Source organism: Cryptococcus neoformans, assembly GCF_000091045.1.
Source record: "Cryptococcus neoformans var. neoformans JEC21 chromosome 6 sequence".
Lineage (NCBI taxonomy): Eukaryota > Fungi > Basidiomycota > Tremellomycetes > Tremellales > Cryptococcaceae > Cryptococcus > Cryptococcus deneoformans.
The window spans coordinates 935,593-957,413 of record NC_006691.1 but is presented as its reverse complement, the minus strand read 5'-3'; the positions used below and the strand labels follow the sequence as shown (position 1 = coordinate 957,413).

Below are 21,821 nucleotides of genomic sequence, written 5' to 3'. Positions count from 1 at the left end.
CGGTCCCCATCGTCGATGGCGTTATTATGGCAAGATACTGGTAAGTTTATCATAGCTGGCCTTTCCACCAGTTGCAATAATGTATTGCATTGCATTATTATTCTGTACAACCACACATGACGATGAGCGATAACATGAACACCGTACAGTACATTTATACTTCATTTTCTTTGCGCAAGTGTACTAAACCTTCACCATACAGTTGCTTGCGAAAATGATCGGTGTACCGCCACTCGTAAGGATCGCCGCCTGTATTCGGATCTGGGAAAACTCTGGCTAATCCTCGGGACTGCCAACTGCCGTCCTCATATTGTTGATCTCGGGAAAGTAGACTGCGTAACTTGAGCCAGTGTTTGACTTTCCTTGCTGCTCTCCGGCTAGGGCTTATGCTTGACGCGGCGATGTCACCTACTTCAGGTATGAAAAAACTATCAATACCTTCTTATTAACTGACACGCCACATCATCTACAGACCATTTGCAATCAATCGAAACGTACGCGAAGAGAATTGCCCATTGAAGCGGCCCCAACATCTCTTTCCACAGCCAAGACGGTGCAGTTATACTTTGACAGGTGCGCGAATACATTAAAAAGCTGACGATGAAGACCCCTAAAGCTCCCATGAAAGGGATGATTTCCGCTAAACTTGAAGCTCCCAGTTTGAACCTACCAATCTACGACCCATAATAGGCATCCGTTCATAAAGGTATCACCAAAGGTTGAACAACTTACTGGAATCGGCACAATTCCTTCCATAAACCAAGCGTAGGTTTTCATATACATCATGGCTTTTTTGTCCGATCTTACTAGACGTTTGGATGATGTGAGGTTGGACTGTCCTCCCAATGGGGTTACTAAGAAGTTGCCACTGGCCATAATGTACGGTGACATACTTCGTAATCCAGATGTTTTCCATCTGCACTTATTCCACAGAGGGCAAAACTTGTGTTCTGACCATTCTGCTTGTTGAGTTCGGCAAAAAGACAGTAGATTCTGAAAAACGGCTGCCACAGTTCAGCAATATCCACAATCAAAGCGAAACTCACGCGAATATCTTCGTGTTCCATAGCGCATCGTGCTTGAGCCACGAGATGCTCGACATCTCGATAGGTTTCGTACTTACCATGGGTTTGCGCGTCATACCGGGGCCAGTACAAATCTTTGAAACATGCTGGAATGGTGTATTTATGTTTTTGACCTTGAACTATGGCAACGTCGCCGTCAACAAACCTGTCTATGACCCGGAAGAATAGGCTGAAAGCGGCCATCGTTCACACAAGAGATATAGCAAACTTGAAGAATACTGATATGAAGCTGATGTGTGGAAATTTACAGCTTGTTTTGTTTCCTGCGATGCTGGGACAATGACTTGTCGCTGAACGGTATCGGCTCATCGTACATTCAGGAGTCGATGTGAATGTCGCCGGTTATGGAAATACCGCTGATAATCTTACTTTTGATCGTTCAAGCGCTCAAGACGACAGCTCAAAGGGTTGCTGTAACGTGCAGGAACTGTTAAAAGGAGAGCAACGCTGCAAGAGTGAAAGGATTCCCGTTGTATCGCTGCGTACGTTGAGGACAGTGACGGCAGGGCATAGTGTAAGAAGAAGTATGCCTACTATGCCTATCAAATGGCTGCGTCCGCACTGTACTACAGGTATTTAGTTATCCGACTGGCAGACTAAGCCAGCAACTTCATATACTGCGGAAGAAGCAGTAGCCAGTATGACCAGAGTACGTAACAAGCCATTGTGGGGAAATTAAATGGAGGGTCGAACAATAAGTTACGTAATTGAATGGCTTGGTGGTGTCATTTGGACAGGCGACAACAGGCAGCGGGTGGGTGAGCTCGGCTCGAGAAGTAATCCAGTCCCAAATCAACTACACGTCCATCTTCGAGTCATATCCTCGATCCTCCTAGCACGTATAGCGCACATATCCTAAGTGCGCCACACCATTCACGTATTAGTCAAGGCCCTCCCGCAAAGGTCTCTCCTTTATTCCCCCATTTATCTCACCCACGCGGATTTGACTCATAGTACCTAGGCTCTCTCATCAACTTCCTTTTCAAGCGCTCACATTGCTGGCAAGGCCCCTCAGTGTATCCCAGTGATCTCCAACCACAACCAACTGGATTCATACCATGGATGTCGAACCGACGAATCAGTGGCGGTTTGCCCAGTGTTTTGGTGACAAGGGGGAGGTGGAAGACATTACCGAAGGTTCGTCCTTGGGTCAGCTTGATTTCTCCTGTGTACAAACTAGCTGAAATGATTTCGACCCATTGTATAGCCGATATCATCTCAACTGTCGAGTTTGACCATACTGGCGATTATCTCGCTACTGGTGATAAAGGCGGCCGTGTGGTGTTGTTTGAGCGGAATGAGCAGGTGAGTATCTCTTTTTCCCTGTCAATCTGCAGTCAATTAAGGCTTTGTAGAAACGGGGGTGCGAATACAAGTTCTACACGGAAGTAGGTCTCTATTGCATTGTGTATCGCGAAAATTTCTGATCCGTCTAGTTTCAATCACACGAACCGGAGTTTGATTATCTTAAATCACTTGAAATCGAAGAGAAAATCAACCGCATCAAATGGTGTAAAAGGCAGAATGCCGCTCATTTTTTGCTGAGTACCAATGGTGCGTGATGTTCATTTGCTCTTGGTCGCGTAATATGCGATTTTGGTGATCTGACATTTCATACAGACAAAACTATCAAACTCTGGAAGGTCTTTGACAAACAGATCCGGGTGGTAGCCGAGAACAATCATACCGATGGGTATGGCAGTGGTACCGGACCATCACAACCACCTCTGCGTCTTCCCCGAATGACCACTCATGATTCAATTACTGCGGCCGTCCCCCGAAAGGTCTATGCCAACGCTCACGCCTATCACATCAATTCCATATCGGTCAACTCAGATGGTGAAACATACATCTCCGCTGACGACCTGAGAATTAATCTGTGGAACCTGGATATTAGCGACCAGAGCTTTAGTAAGTACAAGCTCGGTCGAGTCCAATGGTTCAATCTAAAGCCCCGTAGACATTGTCGACATAAAGCCCGTCAACATGGAGGAACTCACGGAAGTCATTACTGCAGCCGAGTTTCACCCGATACATTGCAATCTTTTCATGTACTCAAGCTCGAAAGGCACCATTAAGTTGGCCGATATGAGAGATTCGGCATTGTGCGATCAGCACGCGAAGCGTGAGTGTACTTGTGTCCAGGCCAATCTGATTATCCCGTAGTTTTCGAGGAAGAAGAAGATCCTTCTCAAAAATCCTTCTTCTCTGAGATTATCTCTTCTATCTCGGACGTCAAATTCTCTCAGGATGGGCGATACATACTGTCCCGAGACTATTTGACGCTTAAGATATGGGACATCAACATGGACAGCAAGCCTGTGAAAACCATCAACATTCACGATCATCTCCGACAGAAATTATGTGACCTTTATGAGAACGATTGCATCTTCGATAAATTTGAGTGTACTTTCAGTGGCGACGGCAGGTAAGGGCCTTGTTTCTTCCAGTCATTGGCAATCAATAACCGTACTTTTTCTCAAAGCCAAGTCCTGACCGGCTCATACCACAACTACTTCCGAATTTACGATGTCAACGGAGACAACGACGTTGTTCTTCAAGCGGATAAATCGGCTTTCAAAGCAAAGAAGATTGGAGGATCACGTGGAAAGGTGCCCGGCAAGAAGGAAGGGCTGCAAACCGAAGGGATCGATTTTGCAAAGAAAATTGTAAGTCAGCAAGCGGTGGAACGAAGAAGTTGCTGCTCCCCACATTATCTGACAATGATTCCAGTTGCATGCTAGCTGGCACCCACGCGAGAATACTATTGCTGTAAGTCCAGTGAAATTTAATGGATCTGCGGCGTACTAATCAAACTTGGTAGATTGCTGCTACGAACAATCTGTCGGTCTACAAAAGTGCTCATGTAATTCGGTTTGCTAACAGTTTTATTCAGCTTTTTGTATTCTACATTATCATGATTGTCGCAAAGCAGTCAAATCAGCCTCTAGATACCCAATCTCGCATTTACACCAATCAAATATCAAAGTATCCGTTCACCAGCTTCATGGAGCTTATCCACGATTCAATACTTATTTCGTCATGTTGACACTCGTTCCTTCATTCATTTAGTATCCCTTTTACATCTTTTAACATAATCGCAGACTTTTTCACTTCCCTCTAGTGCCGTAATACTGCGAGCTCATGAGCTTATTTTCACGGCTTTTGCGGTAGTCTCTGACAGATTATTCTTTAATGGCTGGTCGGAGGCGATAACTTTTCAACATCCTCTAGATAGAAATGGTGCGAGAATAGGCTCGTTTAGCAACGGATGGTGGATGAAAAAGAAGGATTATTATGAATAGAAATTGGAAGCAATAATGGCGTTGAACGCTATTTTCATATCATGCTGCTTTTGTGACAGAACATGCCCATGGCCACTATCTTAGTATCTGAGTGGCTGTTTGCCTAACGGCAGCAAACTTCGTTCAGGATAATCTGCAGACCATACCTTTTTCCATTGAAGTACGAAATATGATTACTTTATTCTCCTTTCTTCACCTCCATAAATCCGGGATCGGGTATGAAATACGAGGTCCCTATCCTCTTTTATTCACAGACATCGAGTGCGAAGTGATGTTTGATCTCTCTATTCATTCTTCTCCAGATCCCCTACTATGCTCCTTTTCTTCTTCTACATCGAGATTTAGTAGGTCAAGTCGTCACAACAAGTTAAGGAGTGTGTTCGATCCATGTTCTCTGCCCTTTTCTTCTCTTCTTAAGCGTTATTACTTTCACAAATTGGCAAACACGAACTCTCAGACTGCTTGCAGTTTTCTTTTACCTATGTGTTTACTGCTATGTGATTACTTGCATTGTTGTTGTTGTCTGCCTTCTTGTCTTTTGATTGTTCTCGTTCCTCACTTGAAATTTCCTCGCCTTCGCTGTTCATGCATCTCAATCAACAAGCTTCATCACAGCCCTTGCCGCACAATGGCCCCGATCCTCCCCCGGACACCATCTCATAATGGTAGTTCGGGCTTGAAGCAGCTGGAGGGCACTTGAGGGAGATCTCTTTACCCCTGCTATATGCTGGAACCCGCCCACGTGGCTGTCACGTGTCCGGAAAGAAGGAAGAATAATTAATAAACAAAAGTCGACGCGGCGGAAGAAAGCGCGACTGTCGACTGAGAGGGCTGGGCGACCTGAGGGTCGATATCCAAAGTAAAATATATGTTCTTTGATTTATAAATATCTGACGTACTCATCACCTCAGCCATATCTGTATTGCCTCCCTCCCCATCCAATCCGATCCGCATCGCAGCCATCAACCGCCTGCCTCCTGTCCGTTCACCATGAGCTCACCGGAGAACGATCGCGTGCTGGATAATCTGTGGACAACCGAGGACGAGTCGTTCGAAGTGCAGATGCCGGACTTCCATTTTGATTGGGGATTGGAGAAAGGAAAAACCGCAGATCAAGGAATTAAGGCCCCTACGGCGTCCTTACGCTCTCTATCCATCAACGAAATCACCCCACCCCTTCCTAGTGGCTCTTCATCCACCTCTACCCCTCCTCATTCCACCATATCGGCAAGATCTTCAATATCTTCTGCCCAGATATTACCCAAAAGGGATATCTCTAATGCGTCGTCATCACCTCATATACCCACTCCTCCTGGAAGCATCGCCAATCCCGGCCATCGATCATTATCTGCTCAAAACTTCGCCAATTCTGGAGGAAGTTCCGGCGGGGAGTCTAGCGGTGAACGGGGCAAAACTTATGGTGGCCGCAAGTTCCAGCGCGTAGTGTCTGCCCCAATATCGCCCGAAAATGGGACGGATACGGAAGGAGTAGAATTTCAAGTTTCAGGAAATGTTTGCTCAGTAAGTTGATAACATCAGTCAATTCCGGCAACCAGATTGTTTGATGAACAGCGTTTCCCTTAGAGATCTGAAAGTATAACCAATCCACATACTGCCACGATACGCCCTCCGCATACACAGCTACCGTCTGCACCACTTGTTGATGCGTCGACAGTTGCGAGTCGTTCAAATCTCGTAACGCCCGCTCTCCCCGAGCGCACTTTACCATTTGCTAGGTCGACGGTGAGGCGTTTGGGCGGGCTTTCTAAATTTGGTGGGCCTGCAAGACGTGTTATATTACCTCAGGGAAGTGAGGATGTCCAGGTTCAGGAAAGTGGGGATGTCAATGAGCTGCAAGGAAGGCACAGCTCTGCCCCAATCAGTGAGCACATTGAAGACTCGCACCTTTTCTTGTTGAGACTGATGTAACAGATCCCCCACCCCAAGGGCCCCCGGACGTTTATTGTTCATCGGATCAAGCAATCGTTTCCCCAACTGCGACAGCCGGATGCGAAAGTCGGTTGACGAACATATCACATCCAGACGATCGACCAGTAAAACCAGCGCGCAAACCGGTAAACCAAAGCGTACATGAAATAAATGAATCAATTCACGAGCCGATGGCTTTAGCTACTCAATCGCAAGCGGAACATGGGGTATCACGTACATCGGCGGCCGTACCTTCAGAAGGAGAGGACAGACTATTTCGGCCTTTCGGTAAACTGGAAGAAACTCTGCGACCTGTCGCTGGTCCCTCGAAGGCGTCAGGCCTCATGTATATGGACTCTTTGCCAGAAACAGGGCCGGAAGTTCGGGGCATTCAGATTAACAACCCGCGTTCGTCTGATGTCGGAAAACCAGCCAGTCCTCCCTATCGCAACCTTCGTGCTGCCCGCCCGCCACCGGTCGCTGAGTCACGCAGAAATGCCCCGATGGTATCAACTGCTACCGTTGTTAATGCACCTGCGTCTCATCCTGCGATGCCATCAGAGATATTGCAACCCCAGCCTACTCAAAGCGCTCCGCAAGGCAAAACTTTATTTCATGTCAGAAAATGGTACCAACAACTATGTTCTTGCTTTTGCTGACGTTTCGTTTACAGGTGAACGGAGTCCCATACGAAAGATTACAACGCTTGGGAAAGGGCGGCTCGTCGACTGTTTATTCTGTCCTTTATTCGGGTCCTAAAAAAAGAATCATCTATGCTCTTAAGGTAGTACAACTCGACCGTGCGGACTCCGAAACATATCAAAGCTACACAAACGAAATCGAGCTTTTGAAGCGTCTCCGTGGACACGATCGTGTTATTCAGCTCATCGATCATCAAATAACCTTCAACCAACATAATCGCCCTCATCGTTTGCTGATGGTGCGTGGCCAGTCGATAGCTTCAGAACACACTGTGGCTAACTGTATCAGGTCATGGAATGCGGCGAGATTGATTTTGCAGCGTTGCTAGATGAGCAACGGGGGAAAGCAATTAATATGAACTTTGTCGGTTTATATTGGGAGCAAGTAGGTCATCGTATGATATGGGCATAGCTAATACATTGTAGATGCTTGAAGCTGTCCAAGCCGTCCACCGCGAGAATGTTGTTCATACAGATTTGAAACCGGCGAACTTTGTTCTCGTGAAGGGGCGGTTGAAAATCATTGATTTTGGCATTGCAAAAGCAATAGCAAATGACACTGTCAATATTCAGCGCGATCAGCAAGTGAGTATCGATCGTGATCCCCTACGCTTACGGACTACAGATTGGCACCGTAAACTACATGTCACCTGAGGCTATTCAAAGAATGAACAATCAGAAGGTATTGAAGGTTAGTCATATTCCAGGCATGGTGAAGACCGTTTCATGTTAATCGTCCTTAGTTATCCTATCCCAGCGATGTTTGGTCACTTGGTTGTATCCTTTACCAAATGATTTATGGTAGCCCCCCCTTTCAACATGTTAGTGGAGGACCACTGGCGAAAATGGGTGTGATCGCAGATCCCAACCACGTCGTCACATATCCAGAAGTGGCTGTACCCAAGGCAGCAGTTGGATTCAGTCTTGATGGTCATCCTACAGACCCCGCAAGTCTATCAGTCCCTGTCAGCCCGTCCGCCATTGATTCAATGAAGCGATGCCTAGCATATCGCAAAGAGCATCGACTGACAATACCTGAATTATTGCAACATGAGTTTCTAAAGCCAAGAATAAGAGGTTAGTCAAAGTATTGTAACTCAGCTAAATTTTTTTAGCTCCAGCTGTTCCTCCAGGATCTACTCCAATAACACAATATCAGATGGAGCGACTGGTCAACTTTATACTATCGGAGAATGGCCTACCGGAACTGTCAGAAGGCAATCATACAGCTGAGGTACGTTCATATGAAAAATTTGCTATTCCTGACATCGAACAGGATCTATTCTCTCAGTTGGAAGCTCAAAACGCACTGTCTAGATGATTGGTCCCGTCCTACTGACCCTTTTCACCTCAGCTGCGGCTGCGGTAACAGGCGTCGCATCTAACTTATTTTTCATCCCATCTGCACCGTTGTAAATTCCGGATCACTCACTTGGACTGTAGTACATTATTCTTCCCGTATTCTTCTGGCGGTTTTGTGGCATTATTGTGCATTGGACATATAGTAGTTAACCACGTCTTGTCTGCTTATGCATGGCATCATAATGATGTCAAGATCCACATGTCAGGAAGAGTACTGCATACCCTATGACTAGAAATGATCGTATATTGAACATGGCAGTTAGCTTTTGGGTAAAATTGTCATCTGGGTTGTTATTTCTGAAGAGCTAGCACCTGAAACGCGTATTCTTGCTGCTAATCTTGTCCAGAGTAGTAAGAATAATAAAAGCGAGCATATTGCTACGAAATGTCATTGCCTTCCCTTGTTTTTAATTTGCATGCTCCATCTCTATACCAGGATAAAGCCCAATAGGCTGTATGCCTTGCTCATCACCCATAGACGATAAATAATCTGGCAGAGGCTCATAGGTCCAGTGAGGTGGGGATCCTAGAGGGGGAGAATACAGATGAAGTTTTGCCTGAGGCGGGGAAGGAAGTGGGCGCTCGTCAACAGGGAGAAGCTCTTTGACTGACTGGCGGACAGAAGCCGGGGGTGCTGGAAGAAGATGACCATCGGCTGATAAAAGGGGGAAGTGAAATGTATGGGAGCTTTGGCAATAACCAGAGTAGGGTGAAGAAGGGCAAGATGAGGTCGCGTCTGATTCGCTGCTGTACGGAGACAAGGAAAGAGACGTTGTTGATTGGGGATCGATGGCTATTATGAGTGGTGCTCTCATAGCGGACATTGGAGGACGCTTAGTCGATAACGTAGATGCTTTTGCCTCGAATTTTCCCTTAATATATTGCCGGGCATAGATACCAGCTAAGATCACCAGGACAAAAGCACCTACCAATCGTGAGCCAAATATCGCTGCTCTCATAATACCAGGCAATCCAGACTTACATAGGCTTAAGACAATTGCCAAAAGAACGCGTTCCTCCGATGTGAGTGCCGAGCATACTTTGCCCGTCGAATCGAAAGTTTTTCCGCTCTACAATGATTATTCAAGCAGTCAACAAGTCTCGTCTTTGATCATCTGCACGCACTCACTGTATCACCTGAATGATAGGCGCATCCTCGGCGACTAAGGATATGAAGCTTCGACGGCATGGAATTATGTCGCTCGAGGAGGGGCGAAAAGAACTGCTGTGCGGTGTGCAGGGGGGTAGAGATTCTTGACGATTGGTGATGTACAGTGCAGTGCGCCTTAAGAAGGAAAAGATGTGAAGAATAAAGGCTTTTCCTCTATTCTGAAAGTGCTGAATTATATGACAAGTATGACGATCGGATGCTGAGGTGCATATAAGGCATAATTCAGGTGCTTGGTGGTCGGTGGGTCCGCAGGATGAGCAAGTTGTTAAAAATGACTTTCAGAAATGGAGTATGATTGAGTAGCGTTCCCGGCTACAGAAGACTACGGAACTTCATCCTTTGTATTGTTTAAGGTTCATAAGGAACAAGGAGTGAGTGGATGTAACGGAAGGGCAGTGAAATGTTCCAACAGGAGGGTCGCGCTCCCTCATCTTTCAGACATGTTAAAACGTAACTATCGCCGCGTGTGCTTTCAGTTGCAGCATTTGGCAGGGCAAGCGACAAGCCAGGAGGAACATTATTCTCCATGTCAACCCTGAATGTTTTAAGGAACTGTATCCATGTATCAATGTGTCGTGCTATTTGCTGTTTCCTAATAAGTAAGAACTACATACCACCGAATCAAAATATATGGAAATCCGCACCCAGTTTGGATTTTTCCTTTCAGGCAACTGCTGGTGGATACTACCAAAAGTATGGACTTTCCTGTACTTAGGACCAAAAACGGCGCTCCAGCTTGTTAACCAACCCTGCTCCGTTTTCCACTGACTTGCTGCCGCGCGTCTTGTCGCCTGGCAAAGTCGGATTACTCATCAGGCGCTTCTCTTCTCTTGGCTTTGGTGAATTGGTTCCTCATTTTCTAGATCAAAGTCTCCCCTTCTATCAGATTTGTTTCCCCCAAGGGGGTACAATAAGATTTATGCATTGTCGTTCGCTTGTCTCATATCGCACAACCATAGTAATTACAGCGCGAAGAAATAAAAGATTCTGAAGGCAGAAAAACATTGTAAGGCAATCATAATTCAGCCATTAATGTATAAAAAGGGTGCTCTTATTTCATGATGTAAGCTTTTTCTGGTTCAAAAGAATCAGCCGTTTCATAACGACAGGGGAATAAACGATAGACAATGAGGCATAATCCTTTTAGTGTCATACAGTAATACGCCAATATAAAAATCCTCCCGACACATTGTGTACTAATGGCTACAAATTTTGAAAGAAAGGTGCGAAAGGAAGGTGACCTGGACTAATGTCTAATGGTAAACTCCAACTGACCATCCTTTCCCTGCACAACTTCGATCTGATCCATCGTGTCGACCACAAAATGAGCATCCAGGTGTTCGATTTGGTGGCGTTGGTGAGATGTGCAGACCGCGATAACAGTAGCTCCTGCTGCTACGGCTGCTTTGATACCCGAAGGAGAATCTTCAAAGATGACAGCGCGAGTAGGGTCGATTCCAAGATCAGCAGCTGCCAGCAAGAAGGGATCAGGGAAAGGTTTGCCTCGCAGGAGTCTAGGATCATCGGCTGTCACGCAGACTTTAGGAATTGTAATTCTGAATAAACTCTGGTCAATTCTACTACGGAAGAGGGTAAAGAAAAGAGAAACTAACCCGGTACGGTTCAGGCATCCATGACAGTATGTTTTAGCACCAGAAGTGGCGATGGCGTACTTATCTTGAGGTAAAGAATTGATCAAACTCCTTACACCTGGCAGGATACGGACGCTCATGTCGATGAGATCATCTGCTTCGTCTTCAAATACAGAGTCATCCGACTGAGGTTCGAGTCCCCTAGACTCGCTCAGTTTGAAGCTGGTAAGATTCAGAGCCTCATCCGTGCTGAAAGGCTTTGTGGCTGCAGGTGTACAGCTTCTCATGGGTGTAAAAGGCGCGAGTGGACCCATGGATCCTGACATTGATCGGGAGTCAGACCGCGAAGTACGGGTGGAAGAGGCGGAGGAGCTACGGCGAGAGCGAGGGGGGGTGTCTGCGAAGGCAAGAATAGACTGTTCGAACTCTGCAATGCTATGTGAGCGCATGAAGGTCTAACTTATGTATTCTCTTACTTTCAACTTCGCGATCGATATGTTCCTTGCGAAGGTTGGGAATGAGATCTTGAAGATTGTCACTGGCCCGTCGACCATGTGTGGCCTTGATAACAGCCTCCGGTTCCAGGCCAAATTCCTCCGCTTTGGCCGTCCACGCAGCTTCCACAGCAGCAATAGAATCCGTCAAAGTTCCGTCCTATATATTCTAATGAGCAAATACGACCGCAACTTCCGGTTCAGGCTGCCATACCATATCAAAAAGGACCCCATCGGCTGTAAACACGGCCGTTTTGTTGTATCTGGTCCCGGCCGAGGATAGTGTCTCGCGTGCCATACTGATACAACGGTTACTGCACAAATGAAATAGTAGTAATGATTGTTAGGGAAAACGTAAGGGACGAGAGAAGGAATGAATAAAGAGACCGGCGTCTTATATGAGACGCTTTCGTTATCCGCGAGCGCGAATGTGCGGATAAGGTACACAACAATTGGATGATGGGCATGCTGTGTGCCGTGAGGTCAGATTAAACGGTCAGCTGACGACGTCCCATGACGACCACAAGGCGACCCCAATTTTGCATGAGCTGTGAAATCGGTCCACCGCCGGAATAACTGCTTTCGTCGGTGTTTTGTGCGCTGAAGAGGAAGAGGATCAGCATACGGCATACTGACATCATAGTACTGTATGTCGGCTGCGGGCAGTTGTTGGGAAGCGCCCCAAAATGGGAAAAACATCTATTTACGTAAAATATCTGCGCACGGGCTTCAGGGATGCCCACAGGGTCAATGGTGTTATCTCTCGACGGCCCTTGTCAAAATCACCCAAAGTAGAAGGAGGGAAGGTGTCCCGAAAGAAATAGGCTAGGAGTAACCGAAATAAAGCCGGCTTTGAATGCACCTATATTTTGGAAAGAATGGAGGAGAGAAACTGCTACACAAGTACTTCGGCTCTTCAAAACTATTTACAACTCCGTCAGAAGATGGAAGTCGAGGTGAGAGTACGCTAACACCAGCATGGCAGTAGTTTGATAAATGTTGTATATATATATCCGAAACACGAAACAAGTAAATCAAGTATAGTTCCCTGCCAGGAACCCCAACAGCCCTCATCACCCTTGACTTGCTCTGGGGAACAGCCAGCAAACTGAACCCGAGAACGGCGCCCGGCATATCTAGACCTCCCAGCCTCATTATGAAACAAGAGTGACAAGTGCTGCAACATCTTTGATGAGTTGCGCCATTGCTAACAATCTCTATCACTGCAGGCAAGGAAACCTTCTTAGCCCTGTAAGTCGTCTCACTTCACAAACCGGACGATTGTAGGCAACCTCATCTACAGCAGGGTCTGTGCGAAGGCCATTCATGAAGCACATCCAAAGGAGACCTTCTCCACCCTTTCAGATAGGGGTTATGTCGCAAGCGGAGTCGAGCCAATGCGAGAGCGGTTGGGCGAGCAATCGAAGGTTCATTGTTCGGATGGTCATTACATCTACCTTTCCTCTCTGGATGCATCTAATGCCTTTTAACCATATCGACAGGGGTAAACGGAGACTAAGATAGTTACCACGCCCCCAAATTCTACCAAGCATACAAAGGTCCTACAATAGTCCGTTCATGCTTATATGTGACGGGCATATACTATCCTCCTTGTAGGGGGTCCGCTAGGTGGACCTTTCGGGCCTATTTTCTTCTCCTTAGCCCTACTCCCCACGCTTAATGAACTTCCTATGCAACCTCTCGGACTCCATTATCAAATAATTACATACCTCGACGACGTCCCCATCCTCTCGCCCGACTACAAAGCGCTCAATGAAAGTAAGTACTCCCTAGCTTCCAAAGAGTCATGTGCCCAAACTCACTGAGGACAGTTGTTCAATCAAGATGCCTGAAGGACATACAAGAGAACGGGTCCAAACTACTGGGCACAATGTTCGCAGCACAATGACGCGCAGAACCTTCTCACAAGGCAAATTCAAATGAATCACGAAAATTTCCAACTGTAATCCCTTCCACCCCAGCATGTCCTCCTCCTCTGTATATGCCTCGCTCATGACATAATCATTTATTATGTCCACTTCCCAGACAACATTCGAGAAGAGTGGCTCCCACTTGACAATGGCTTCTGGAAAGATGGCCTTTGCTTGGCCAAGTACGTTGTGCCGCCTGGTCTTGAAGCCAAAGGATGCTCCCTCGCTGCCTTACCTGCTCGTTTCGGAAGGTTGGGGCTATTGTCACACTCACTATTCATCGCTCCTGTCGCTAAAGCAGCAGCCAACGAAGCGGCTGACAAAGTCATAAGTAAGATATCCCAGCGACTCCCTGAGATCCAGCAGACAATTCAGGAAGACCCATTTATGACACGGCATGCAAGGTGCGAGAAGGTATGGGAGAGTAATAAGTGAGGGGAACTGTTTGAAGGAACGGAAGATGACAAGAGGAGTGCATAGTTGAACACAACAATGTTCTCAGGCATAAGTAGCTATCTATACCCTATTACCCACGGCTATCGTCCGACAATGCTTTCATTTCAACCAATCTCCACGACCGCTCGGCATTTCAGCTTGATCCACAAGATTTCGGACGGGGTGAAAACTTACTGTACACAGGTACATCCTTTTTTATTCTCACTTTAATACCTTGTCCAAGATTATCCTCCGGACACGCCCATTGGGGTCCTTCGCCAAAACCACCATGTCATTTAAAACACTCCGGCTTTCCAGGCACTTGCTCAAGATCTTGTCCCTTTGGACGTCGGAAATCTGTCCATCGACCTCGAGGAACCTGGCAACGATGTTAACATCGTCCGCCCTCCGCCTGCTCTCCGTCATCTTGTCGTTACGAATAGCTATTATGTTAGCTAGTTTGTCTAGGATACCAATTATGGCTTGGTCCCTGTCGAGGAAAGACTGTTCTGCGTCTCTGCGTGGAACTGGTCTACTTCTTATTCCCTCTTCATCCTCTTCATCCTCTTCATCCTCTTCATCCTCTTCATCCTCTTCATCCTCTTCATCCTCTTCTTCCTCTTCTTCCTCTTCTTCCCTTCGATATTTGGCGTTCCCCTCATGACGCCTTTTGCGGCTCAAGGACGATGTGACCTCAACAGTTTCCTGCTGTGATGGGAAATTGCTCTCTGCCTCCTCTAGAAAGAAATTGACCGCGTTGTCACTGTTTGCACTTTTGAAGTTCAAAGCTTCTTTGAACTTGAAGTAAAGGGGAAATGGATGGTTCCGTATCCTATCTACAAAAATGCCGCTCTAGAAACCAGTCATTGAAACGGTAACAAGCATAACTTCCGATGTAGCTTACCGCCTGCCACTCGTCCCACTGTTCATCACCCGCTTCGATCTTATGCTCAACCTCGTTCCAATTCATACCCGACTTTTCCAAGACGTCACTGATTGGATTGATGTAATTCTTCATGAGATAGTTTATGTGGTGATACAGATAATCACCAGTCAAACGTTTCTGGATGAGTTTCTGCATATCCGGATCATCGTTGATTTGTTCTTGCAGATCAGAACAAGCGGCTTTGTCGGTAATTTTGAACTTCTCATTGGTACAGCTAGAAATGGGGCACAGTTAATTTTCAGTGAAAGGTGATCGATAGATACTGAGGAGGACATACGATTGATAATCAATGATATTATCTACCACGAATTCATCAAGAGCATGGATGTGGGCAAAAGTCATAGAATTACCTTGGCTGATAGTGTGTTGGGTCTGTGAGCCGCCGGTTGTTCCCCTTTGCTTCCTTTTGCCTCGGTATCCTTTCCCCTTGCCCTTCCCCTTGGTTGCTCGGCCTGTATTTTTGGGTCCATTTGGGCCAAGAGGCGGTTGCCAATCATATCTTGATGCGACTGTCTCAAGTTGTTGGCTTGGTTGTGCTTCCGGCGTTGTACTGGTAGGGGTGGATACAATGGAGTATTCAAAACGTTCATCCATGGGGACATTACGTTGCTGCTGGCGAGCTGGTAGATTGGGATCTAGTTGGAATAGTGGATTATGGTGGGCAACTTCGTATGCGCTCATTTGAGAGAGAGGGCAAGATTCATTAAGTGAGGAAATGGATGTCGGAGGCGAGCGCACATTATCATCCGTGCAATGATAAGAAGTGCCACCAAAATGGAGAGGACGAGCTGCAGCATCTGGCTGCGTTGGAGAACGATAGGAGGAGACCCACAAGTGATTTCTCGAGGGTCGATGACTTGTCGAAGCAATAGTAGGAGATTGGGAAGGCTGGCTGGAGCCATGGTTGGTTTGGTCGGCCAAGGGTATAAAGTGATGAGAGGATGCCTGCATTATCGCTTCAAGCTGGATTTGAGATAATAAATATGGGTCATAAATGTATGGAAAGTTAATGCAAGGTTGCCGAGGGAACTTGTTGAAGAGATACCTCCTCAGTCCTGTAACTATTATAACGAAAGATGAGCGCGAGTGGAGACGAAGGATTGATGGAAGATGCATGACGGTATGACGGCATCTGCTGATCTTCGCTGATTACTTCTACCTCAGAGGCAAGAGGTAGGATAATCATTATTACTGGAAGGGGAGATTTTTGGACTCTGATTCCGATAAATGAACGATTCAAACGCTGATCTGCCGAGCACCCCCTTTATGTGCCTGTTGAAGGTTTATCCGATTCAACTGAGAAAAAGCGGTAACCACCGATTCAACGGCTACTACGGTGTTGTGCCATTTTATTCCAACATTGCCGAGCGACGCGAACACGCCGGAAAAATCACGTAGGTAGTGTGGAGACCCCGGTGCAACAAGCGATGACTTAAAGGCAAATGCCGCGGGGATTTTCGCCATTTGCCGCTGCATTACCAAATGTGGCAGAGGAGTTTATAGAAAGAACGAGATGGAGGGATTTGGAAACGAGGCGGAAACGAACGCATGGGGAGTGAATCAGCGAATAGAAATTCGCGCGAGTCGACTCGTGCCCTGTCGCTTGCGTCATCGTAGTAGCCCTTCAGCCTTTCAACTTTCCCACATTCTCTTGAATTATTTTGGCTGATTTGCTTTCTCTTTTCTCTTTCTCTTTTCTTCCAACAATTTAACAAACTCTTTTGTTCTATCCATTGAATCCTTCTAGGAGTATACTTGCATAAATACAATGGTCGTCAAGGTTGGAATCAACGGTTTCGGTACGTAATCAATCCTTCTCTTCCCGTTGCTTCATATCCCACCGATGTGACTTCCAATATTGTGCGCTGGCTGTTCTTGAGTTATGGTAGCTAATAGCTATGTGATAGGTCGTATTGGTCGAATTGTTCTCAGGTATGCTTTCTTTAAGTCAACGGGGTAAGAAGCCCGTGTATCTAACGTTCAGGTAGGAACGCCATCGAGCATGGGGACCTCGAGGTTGTTGCTGTCAACGAGTGAGTGTCCCAAAAGTGTTAATCCATTAGATGAATCACTTAATTGTCCATAGCCCTTTTATTGACTTAGACTACATGGTATGATACTTCTTTCCGCCCAATAGCTTCGTACTGACTCTGTTGCGCAGGTCTACATGTTCAAGTATGACTCCGTAAGTCTCCCAAGTTCTAACGTTCTGTATGGCTTATTAACCTGATTTTCGACAGACACATGGTCGCTTCAAGGGCTCCGTCGAGGTTAAGGACGGTAAACTTTACATCAACAACAAGGCCATTGCCGTCTTCGGCGAGAAAGACCCTGCCAACATCAAGTGGGGTGAGGCTGGTGCCGAGTACGTCGTTGAATCTACCGGTGTTTTCACGACTACCGAAAAGGCCGGTGTCCATCTCAAGGGAGGTGCCAAGAAGGTCGTCATTTCCGCTCCTTCTGCTGATGCTCCTATGTACGTTGCGATTTTACCGCTACTCAAATTATATGACGTGATGGCTGATGACATCATTTAGGTTTGTCTGCGGTGTCAACCTCGATGCCTACAAACCGGAGTACCAAATCGTGTCCAACGCTTCTTGCACCACCAACTGTCTCGCTCCCCTTGCCAAGGTCATCCATGACAACGTTAGTGACACTCCCAAGTATTACTATTGAATCGACTGACGTTTCAATTGGCATCTTTTTAGTTTACTATTATCGAGGGCTTGATGACCACTGTCCATGCTACTACTGCTACCCAGAAGACCGTCGACGGTCCTTCCCACAGTAAGCTTCCTATATCATGCTATGAAAACATGAGTTTCTTATTGATTACATATTGCAGAGGACTGGCGAGGAGGTCGAGGTGCTGCTGCTAACATCATCCCCTCTTCTACTGGTGCTGCTAAGGTGGGTACACATTACCGCTGTGTGTCAGAGTCTAACAATTTTGTAGGCTGTAGGCAAGGTCATTCCTTCCCTCAATGGCAAGCTTACTGGCATGTCCTTCCGAGTCCCTACCTCTGATGTGTCCGTTGTGGACCTCGTCTGTCGCATTGAGAAAGGTGCCTCTTATGAAGAAATCAAGAATGTCATCAAGAAGGCTTCTGAGAGCCCTGAGTTGAAGGGTATCTTGGGGTGAGTGCATTGCAAGTGCTTTGTCATGACATATTTAGTAATGGTCCAAATTGGTAGTTACACTGAAGACGCTGTTGTCTCCACTGATTTCATTGGCTCTACCGAATCTTCTATCTTCGATGCCCAGGCTGGTATTGCTCTTAATGCCAACTTTGTCAAGCTTGTCAGCTGGGTATGTTTCATACTTGTTCATGGTTTGCCAACGTTGACTGATGTCTTTTAGTATGACAATGAGTATGGTTACTCTAGGCGTGTCTGCGACCTCATCTCTTACATTGCTGGTGTTGATGCCAAGGCTCAGTAGATGGGGTTACAGTAGCAGTAGTAATGGTCTGTTAATCAGAAGTCATACAGGTTAAGAAGGTTTTGTTGATGTGATTATGCATATTGTGGATGAATAATGTACTGGTACCTACGGAAAAGGATGTACACCCTCCCCCCCCTGGTCTTTTGATCCCACGACGCGTTTTTGACAATACCCCATAAATATGATTTTGAATTGTTCATGCATGTACTTATAACTATCTGATTTTTTCCCATAATGGCACCCCAGGTCACCCCACTACCAAGCGAACTATTGTGGAAGCCCACAAAAAGGGGAAATCATTCAACAATTTTGCAAAACAATATAAGCGTCCCAAGTGTACAATCAAGCGCTGGTGTTGAGAGTATACACACCGTGGTGGACACACTTATCCGCTTCCAATCCCTGGAAGGCCAAAGGTGTTGGACCAGGGACAAGTACGGAATCTTTTGAGGGGCTTTGTTCGCACTCCCCGTGAACCTTGGAGCGTCCACGTGAAGAGATACAATGTCAGTGTGATGACTATTGTCAAGGTCGCACATGAGCATGGGTTTTACTGCAGGATTATGCGGTGTAAGCCTTATCTTTTGCCCAAAACCATAGCTAAGAGAAAAGAGTGGGCCAGGAACAACGTGAAGGGGGACTGGCGGGATGTTGTTTTCACTGATGAATGTGCATTGGAGCTGGGGGAAGGAATTATGTGGCCAAGGACTACCCAACGTGTAGGCGAAGCATACGCTCCGCAACATGTCCTGCCAACCTTCCATTCTGGTTGACAGAGCCTGATGGTTTGGGGAGCAATTAGCTTACCAAAAATCCCTATTTTAGACCTTCCTCTGGCTCCATCGACGGTCAAAAATGGTGTCAGGACCAAGGCCGAGTCCCTCAACAGACCCAGGTACACCGAGATGGTGATCAAAGGCGTCTTGGGGGGCGAGGGTGGTATCCTTAAGTCGCTGAGGTCCTCCAGTTTCGAAAACATCCTTGTGTTGGAGGATGGAGCTCCCTCGCATCGCTCTGCCATTGCGAAAGAAGAGAGCTGAAATGGGAATCGAAACTCTTGACCATCCCCCTCTTCTCCTGACCTAAATCCCATAGAGAACAGATGGTATCACTTAAATACAAAGGTCGCGGCTTTCTCCAGGGTCGCTACGTCGCTTGACGAGCTCTGGGAACAGATACAGAAGGCATGGGATGAGATCGACCTGGAGCAGATCAGGGATCTCATAGATGAGATGGAGCAGATGCGTGTAGTGGTATGGAAAGCGAAAGGGAAGTCAACCAAGTACTAGTTATTGTAAATTTACATAGAATCTGCCTATGTACTTAGTTTGCCTGAAAACATGCACTTGTAAAATGATACATGCAATCAATGTTGTTACAGTACTGGAAAAACGGGATCAAAAGCGAACGCATATTGTTGTAGTTCTTCATCACATAATTACACATATATACAACCAGTGCATGTTTTGCTAGTTTCTAAACTACACAAATATACTACAACAACAATCAGTGAGATACCCAGTGTCTACAGACTTTGCAGAGTGGGTGCAAGATCTCGAAAAGTGAGTGCTTCAATTTCTCATCATATGATATTCATGCTGCAGCTGACCATTATCAGCAAGGCTCTACTGTCACAACATTCCTGGCTGTCTTCGTGTCTGTAACCTTCAAGTACATATGCTCTTGCATGTCGCTGATTATATCAATGCTGCTGGGCCTGTGTGGGTGACATGACGGTTTGCTATGGAGAGATACTGTGGTGATCTCAGTGCCAGTGTGTCTAATCATCGACGCCCTTATTCCAATATTTCCAAGCGCATATTCGCCAAGGGAATGTTGGCACACATTGGTATCAAGTATGGCATCAAGGACGCCTTGAGCTTGGAGAAATGGAAGTTGGTGATGGACCTGCAAAGGAAACCAAAACGGTCCTTGCCTATTGTGAGCTTCGTCATTGAAAACACAGTATCTTGGCTGATCAGTGGATATACAGACCTGAATTATACTCTCCCCTTGCCTGGCCCAAAGCCGACAACCCATCAGCAGGTTTCTGCCCACACATTTAATCTCATCATTGGCACACTCGCAACAATATGGAACTTTCCGCCAGAGCACAGCCTCAGAGACCTGGTCACCTTCAATAAAATCAGTGTCTATGGACATGTTCGAGTCCTTGGTGGAGGCGATTCTATATGAGTGGCCAGATTGAATGGGGCTGAAGCTGACAGGAGGGGACGCTTCTTTCATGTCAGTGAGCATCTCTATGGGAGTGAATTGAATTTCACTGATGAGATCATTACTTCCCCTAGTATATTGTTGCTATTGACAGAAATATGCATTACCAGAGGCGAGATATCGAATTTGAGGAGCGCATGTGCTTTGGCCAACTTCTCGACATCATCACTGTCATCCTACCGCACCATCCTACTTCCAATGCCGATTCTGGAGAGATCACGATTGCTCTTGCCCATGTCAACCCTATCATGGACAGAAAGGTCACGCTTGGAAGTAAAGATTGGGTGTGCTATGATAGATTTGCGAAGGAGGAGCTGGTTGATCTGGCATCTGTCAACCAGTCAATGGACAGAGTTGAGAGCATCATCAAGGGTAAGAAAAAAAAAAACTTCATTATTGACTGTGGTGCCCCTGCAAGTCGAGTGATGTTCACAGCTGCCGAGTAAGGTAAGTCATTTTTCTGGGAACAGAAATAGAAGACAACAATTTCATCTTTACAACATGAGAGAATAGAACACAACAATTAGATTTTGATTATAATTCATTTCAAATGTACTATTTAGATATAGAAGAATTATAAATATTGCATGCACTGTAGTAGAGCAATTAAGGCTTTCAATGGGAGAAGGTTTTCACAATTCACATTGTTGCACAAATAAAAAAGTGAAATGACCATCCAAGAATGGGTGTTTTAAAACAATCCAGAAAAGTATCAATAGGCTCAAAACAAACCATTTTGGGTCCCATAGTGCTCTTGGTTCATTTTTTGAACTTATCAGCAAACCAGGTAAAGGTCATCATTACTGATCATGATCTGGCACTCATCAATGCCCTCATGTCTGTCCTTCTCAATGCTTACCACTTTTCCTGCTTCTGGCATCTCCAAGAAAACATCAAAACACTATGGGACCACCCATGGCGGCTTAATTTAAACTTGCCTATCCCTTTTTCGGCTTTTTTTGATGATCATGGCTCGTTTTAAGCCTTTTTGAGACTTGCATTTTAAAAGACCATTTCAGGCTTGGGCTGGCAATCCGATTTAGGGCTTGTTTCAAGCCTTTATTTACAACTTGCATATATGTCATCATTTTCCTCTTCATCCTCTTCATCCTCTTCTTCCTCTTCTTCCCTTCGATATTTGGCGTTCCCCTCATGACGTCTTTTGCGGCTCAAGGACGATGTGACCT

The 21,821-nt window shown here is 46.1% G+C and overlaps 8 protein-coding genes across 9 annotated transcripts; 4 read left to right on the top strand and 4 right to left on the bottom strand.

The window, feature by feature from the left end:
• Window positions 1-87: 87 nt before the first annotated feature.
• Window positions 88-1,671, bottom strand: CNF03205 (hypothetical protein). The gene is made up of 5 exons (XM_024658583.1): window positions 1,047-1,671; window positions 894-1,004; window positions 733-834; window positions 499-674; window positions 88-428 (listed from the first exon to the last, which is right to left on the bottom strand). The coding sequence occupies exons 1-5, from the start codon at window positions 1,266-1,268 to the stop codon at window positions 155-157; spliced, it is 885 nt and encodes a 294-aa protein (XP_024514509.1). The 5' UTR covers window positions 1,269-1,671; the 3' UTR covers window positions 88-154.
• A 199-nt stretch (window positions 1,672-1,870) lies between these two features.
• On the top strand, window positions 1,871-4,409 carry CNF03200 (protein phosphatase 2A regulatory B subunit, putative). Of its 2 annotated transcripts, XM_571391.1 has the most exons (12): window positions 1,871-1,988; window positions 2,047-2,222; window positions 2,293-2,390; window positions 2,441-2,473; window positions 2,522-2,639; window positions 2,706-2,996; window positions 3,046-3,210; window positions 3,252-3,513; window positions 3,571-3,754; window positions 3,819-3,857; window positions 3,910-3,929; window positions 3,982-4,409. In XM_571391.1, exons 2-12 carry the CDS (start codon window positions 2,144-2,146, stop codon window positions 4,004-4,006), a joined length of 1,314 nt encoding a protein of 437 aa, XP_571391.1. In that variant the 5' UTR covers window positions 1,871-1,988; window positions 2,047-2,143; the 3' UTR covers window positions 4,007-4,409. The 2 variants fall into 2 exon arrangements, with proteins under 2 accessions (XP_571391.1, XP_024514508.1); XM_024658582.1 differs by having other exon boundaries at window positions 1,871-2,222.
• An 870-nt stretch (window positions 4,410-5,279) lies between these two features.
• On the top strand, window positions 5,280-8,582 carry CNF03190 (conserved hypothetical protein). The gene is made up of 10 exons (XM_024657424.1): window positions 5,280-5,911; window positions 5,975-6,272; window positions 6,323-6,936; window positions 6,993-7,259; window positions 7,310-7,405; window positions 7,447-7,605; window positions 7,646-7,711; window positions 7,764-8,097; window positions 8,136-8,254; window positions 8,297-8,582. The coding sequence occupies exons 1-10, from the start codon at window positions 5,381-5,383 to the stop codon at window positions 8,339-8,341; spliced, it is 2,529 nt and encodes an 842-aa protein (XP_024513125.1). The 5' UTR covers window positions 5,280-5,380; the 3' UTR covers window positions 8,342-8,582.
• Window positions 8,051-9,980, bottom strand: CNF03185 (hypothetical protein). Its single transcript, XM_024658581.1, has 3 exons — window positions 9,512-9,980; window positions 9,365-9,452; window positions 8,051-9,307 (listed from the first exon to the last, which is right to left on the bottom strand). The coding sequence occupies exons 1-3, from the start codon at window positions 9,569-9,571 to the stop codon at window positions 8,790-8,792; spliced, it is 666 nt and encodes a 221-aa protein (XP_024514507.1). The 5' UTR covers window positions 9,572-9,980; the 3' UTR covers window positions 8,051-8,789.
• A 664-nt stretch (window positions 9,981-10,644) lies between these two features.
• On the bottom strand, window positions 10,645-12,152 carry CNF03180 (hypothetical protein). Its single transcript, XM_571604.2, has 4 exons — window positions 11,854-12,152; window positions 11,622-11,799; window positions 11,167-11,572; window positions 10,645-11,109 (listed from the first exon to the last, which is right to left on the bottom strand). Exons 1-4 carry the CDS (start codon window positions 11,935-11,937, stop codon window positions 10,800-10,802), a joined length of 978 nt encoding a protein of 325 aa, XP_571604.1. The 5' UTR covers window positions 11,938-12,152; the 3' UTR covers window positions 10,645-10,799.
• A 1,877-nt stretch (window positions 12,153-14,029) lies between these two features.
• CNF03170 (expressed protein) lies at window positions 14,030-16,542 on the bottom strand. The gene is made up of 4 exons (XM_571602.2): window positions 15,229-16,542; window positions 14,910-15,165; window positions 14,201-14,857; window positions 14,030-14,139 (listed from the first exon to the last, which is right to left on the bottom strand). The coding sequence occupies exons 1-3, from the start codon at window positions 16,065-16,067 to the stop codon at window positions 14,228-14,230; spliced, it is 1,725 nt and encodes a 574-aa protein (XP_571602.1). The 5' UTR covers window positions 16,068-16,542; the 3' UTR covers window positions 14,030-14,139; window positions 14,201-14,227.
• Window positions 16,543-16,628: 86 nt separating this feature from the next.
• Window positions 16,629-18,501, top strand: CNF03160 (glyceraldehyde-3-phosphate dehydrogenase). Its single transcript, XM_571627.1, has 12 exons — window positions 16,629-16,750; window positions 16,859-16,883; window positions 16,940-16,984; window positions 17,038-17,062; window positions 17,113-17,136; window positions 17,192-17,427; window positions 17,489-17,600; window positions 17,663-17,741; window positions 17,800-17,864; window positions 17,911-18,092; window positions 18,150-18,264; window positions 18,316-18,501. The coding sequence occupies exons 1-12, from the start codon at window positions 16,720-16,722 to the stop codon at window positions 18,394-18,396; spliced, it is 1,020 nt and encodes a 339-aa protein (XP_571627.1). The 5' UTR covers window positions 16,629-16,719; the 3' UTR covers window positions 18,397-18,501.
• A 1,340-nt stretch (window positions 18,502-19,841) lies between these two features.
• On the top strand, window positions 19,842-21,237 carry CNF03150 (expressed protein). Its single transcript, XM_571628.2, has 4 exons — window positions 19,842-19,961; window positions 20,018-20,340; window positions 20,393-20,646; window positions 20,709-21,237. The coding sequence occupies exon 4, from the start codon at window positions 20,733-20,735 to the stop codon at window positions 21,078-21,080; it is 348 nt and encodes a 115-aa protein (XP_571628.1). The 5' UTR covers window positions 19,842-19,961; window positions 20,018-20,340; window positions 20,393-20,646; window positions 20,709-20,732; the 3' UTR covers window positions 21,081-21,237.
• Window positions 21,238-21,821: the final 584 nt, after the last annotated feature.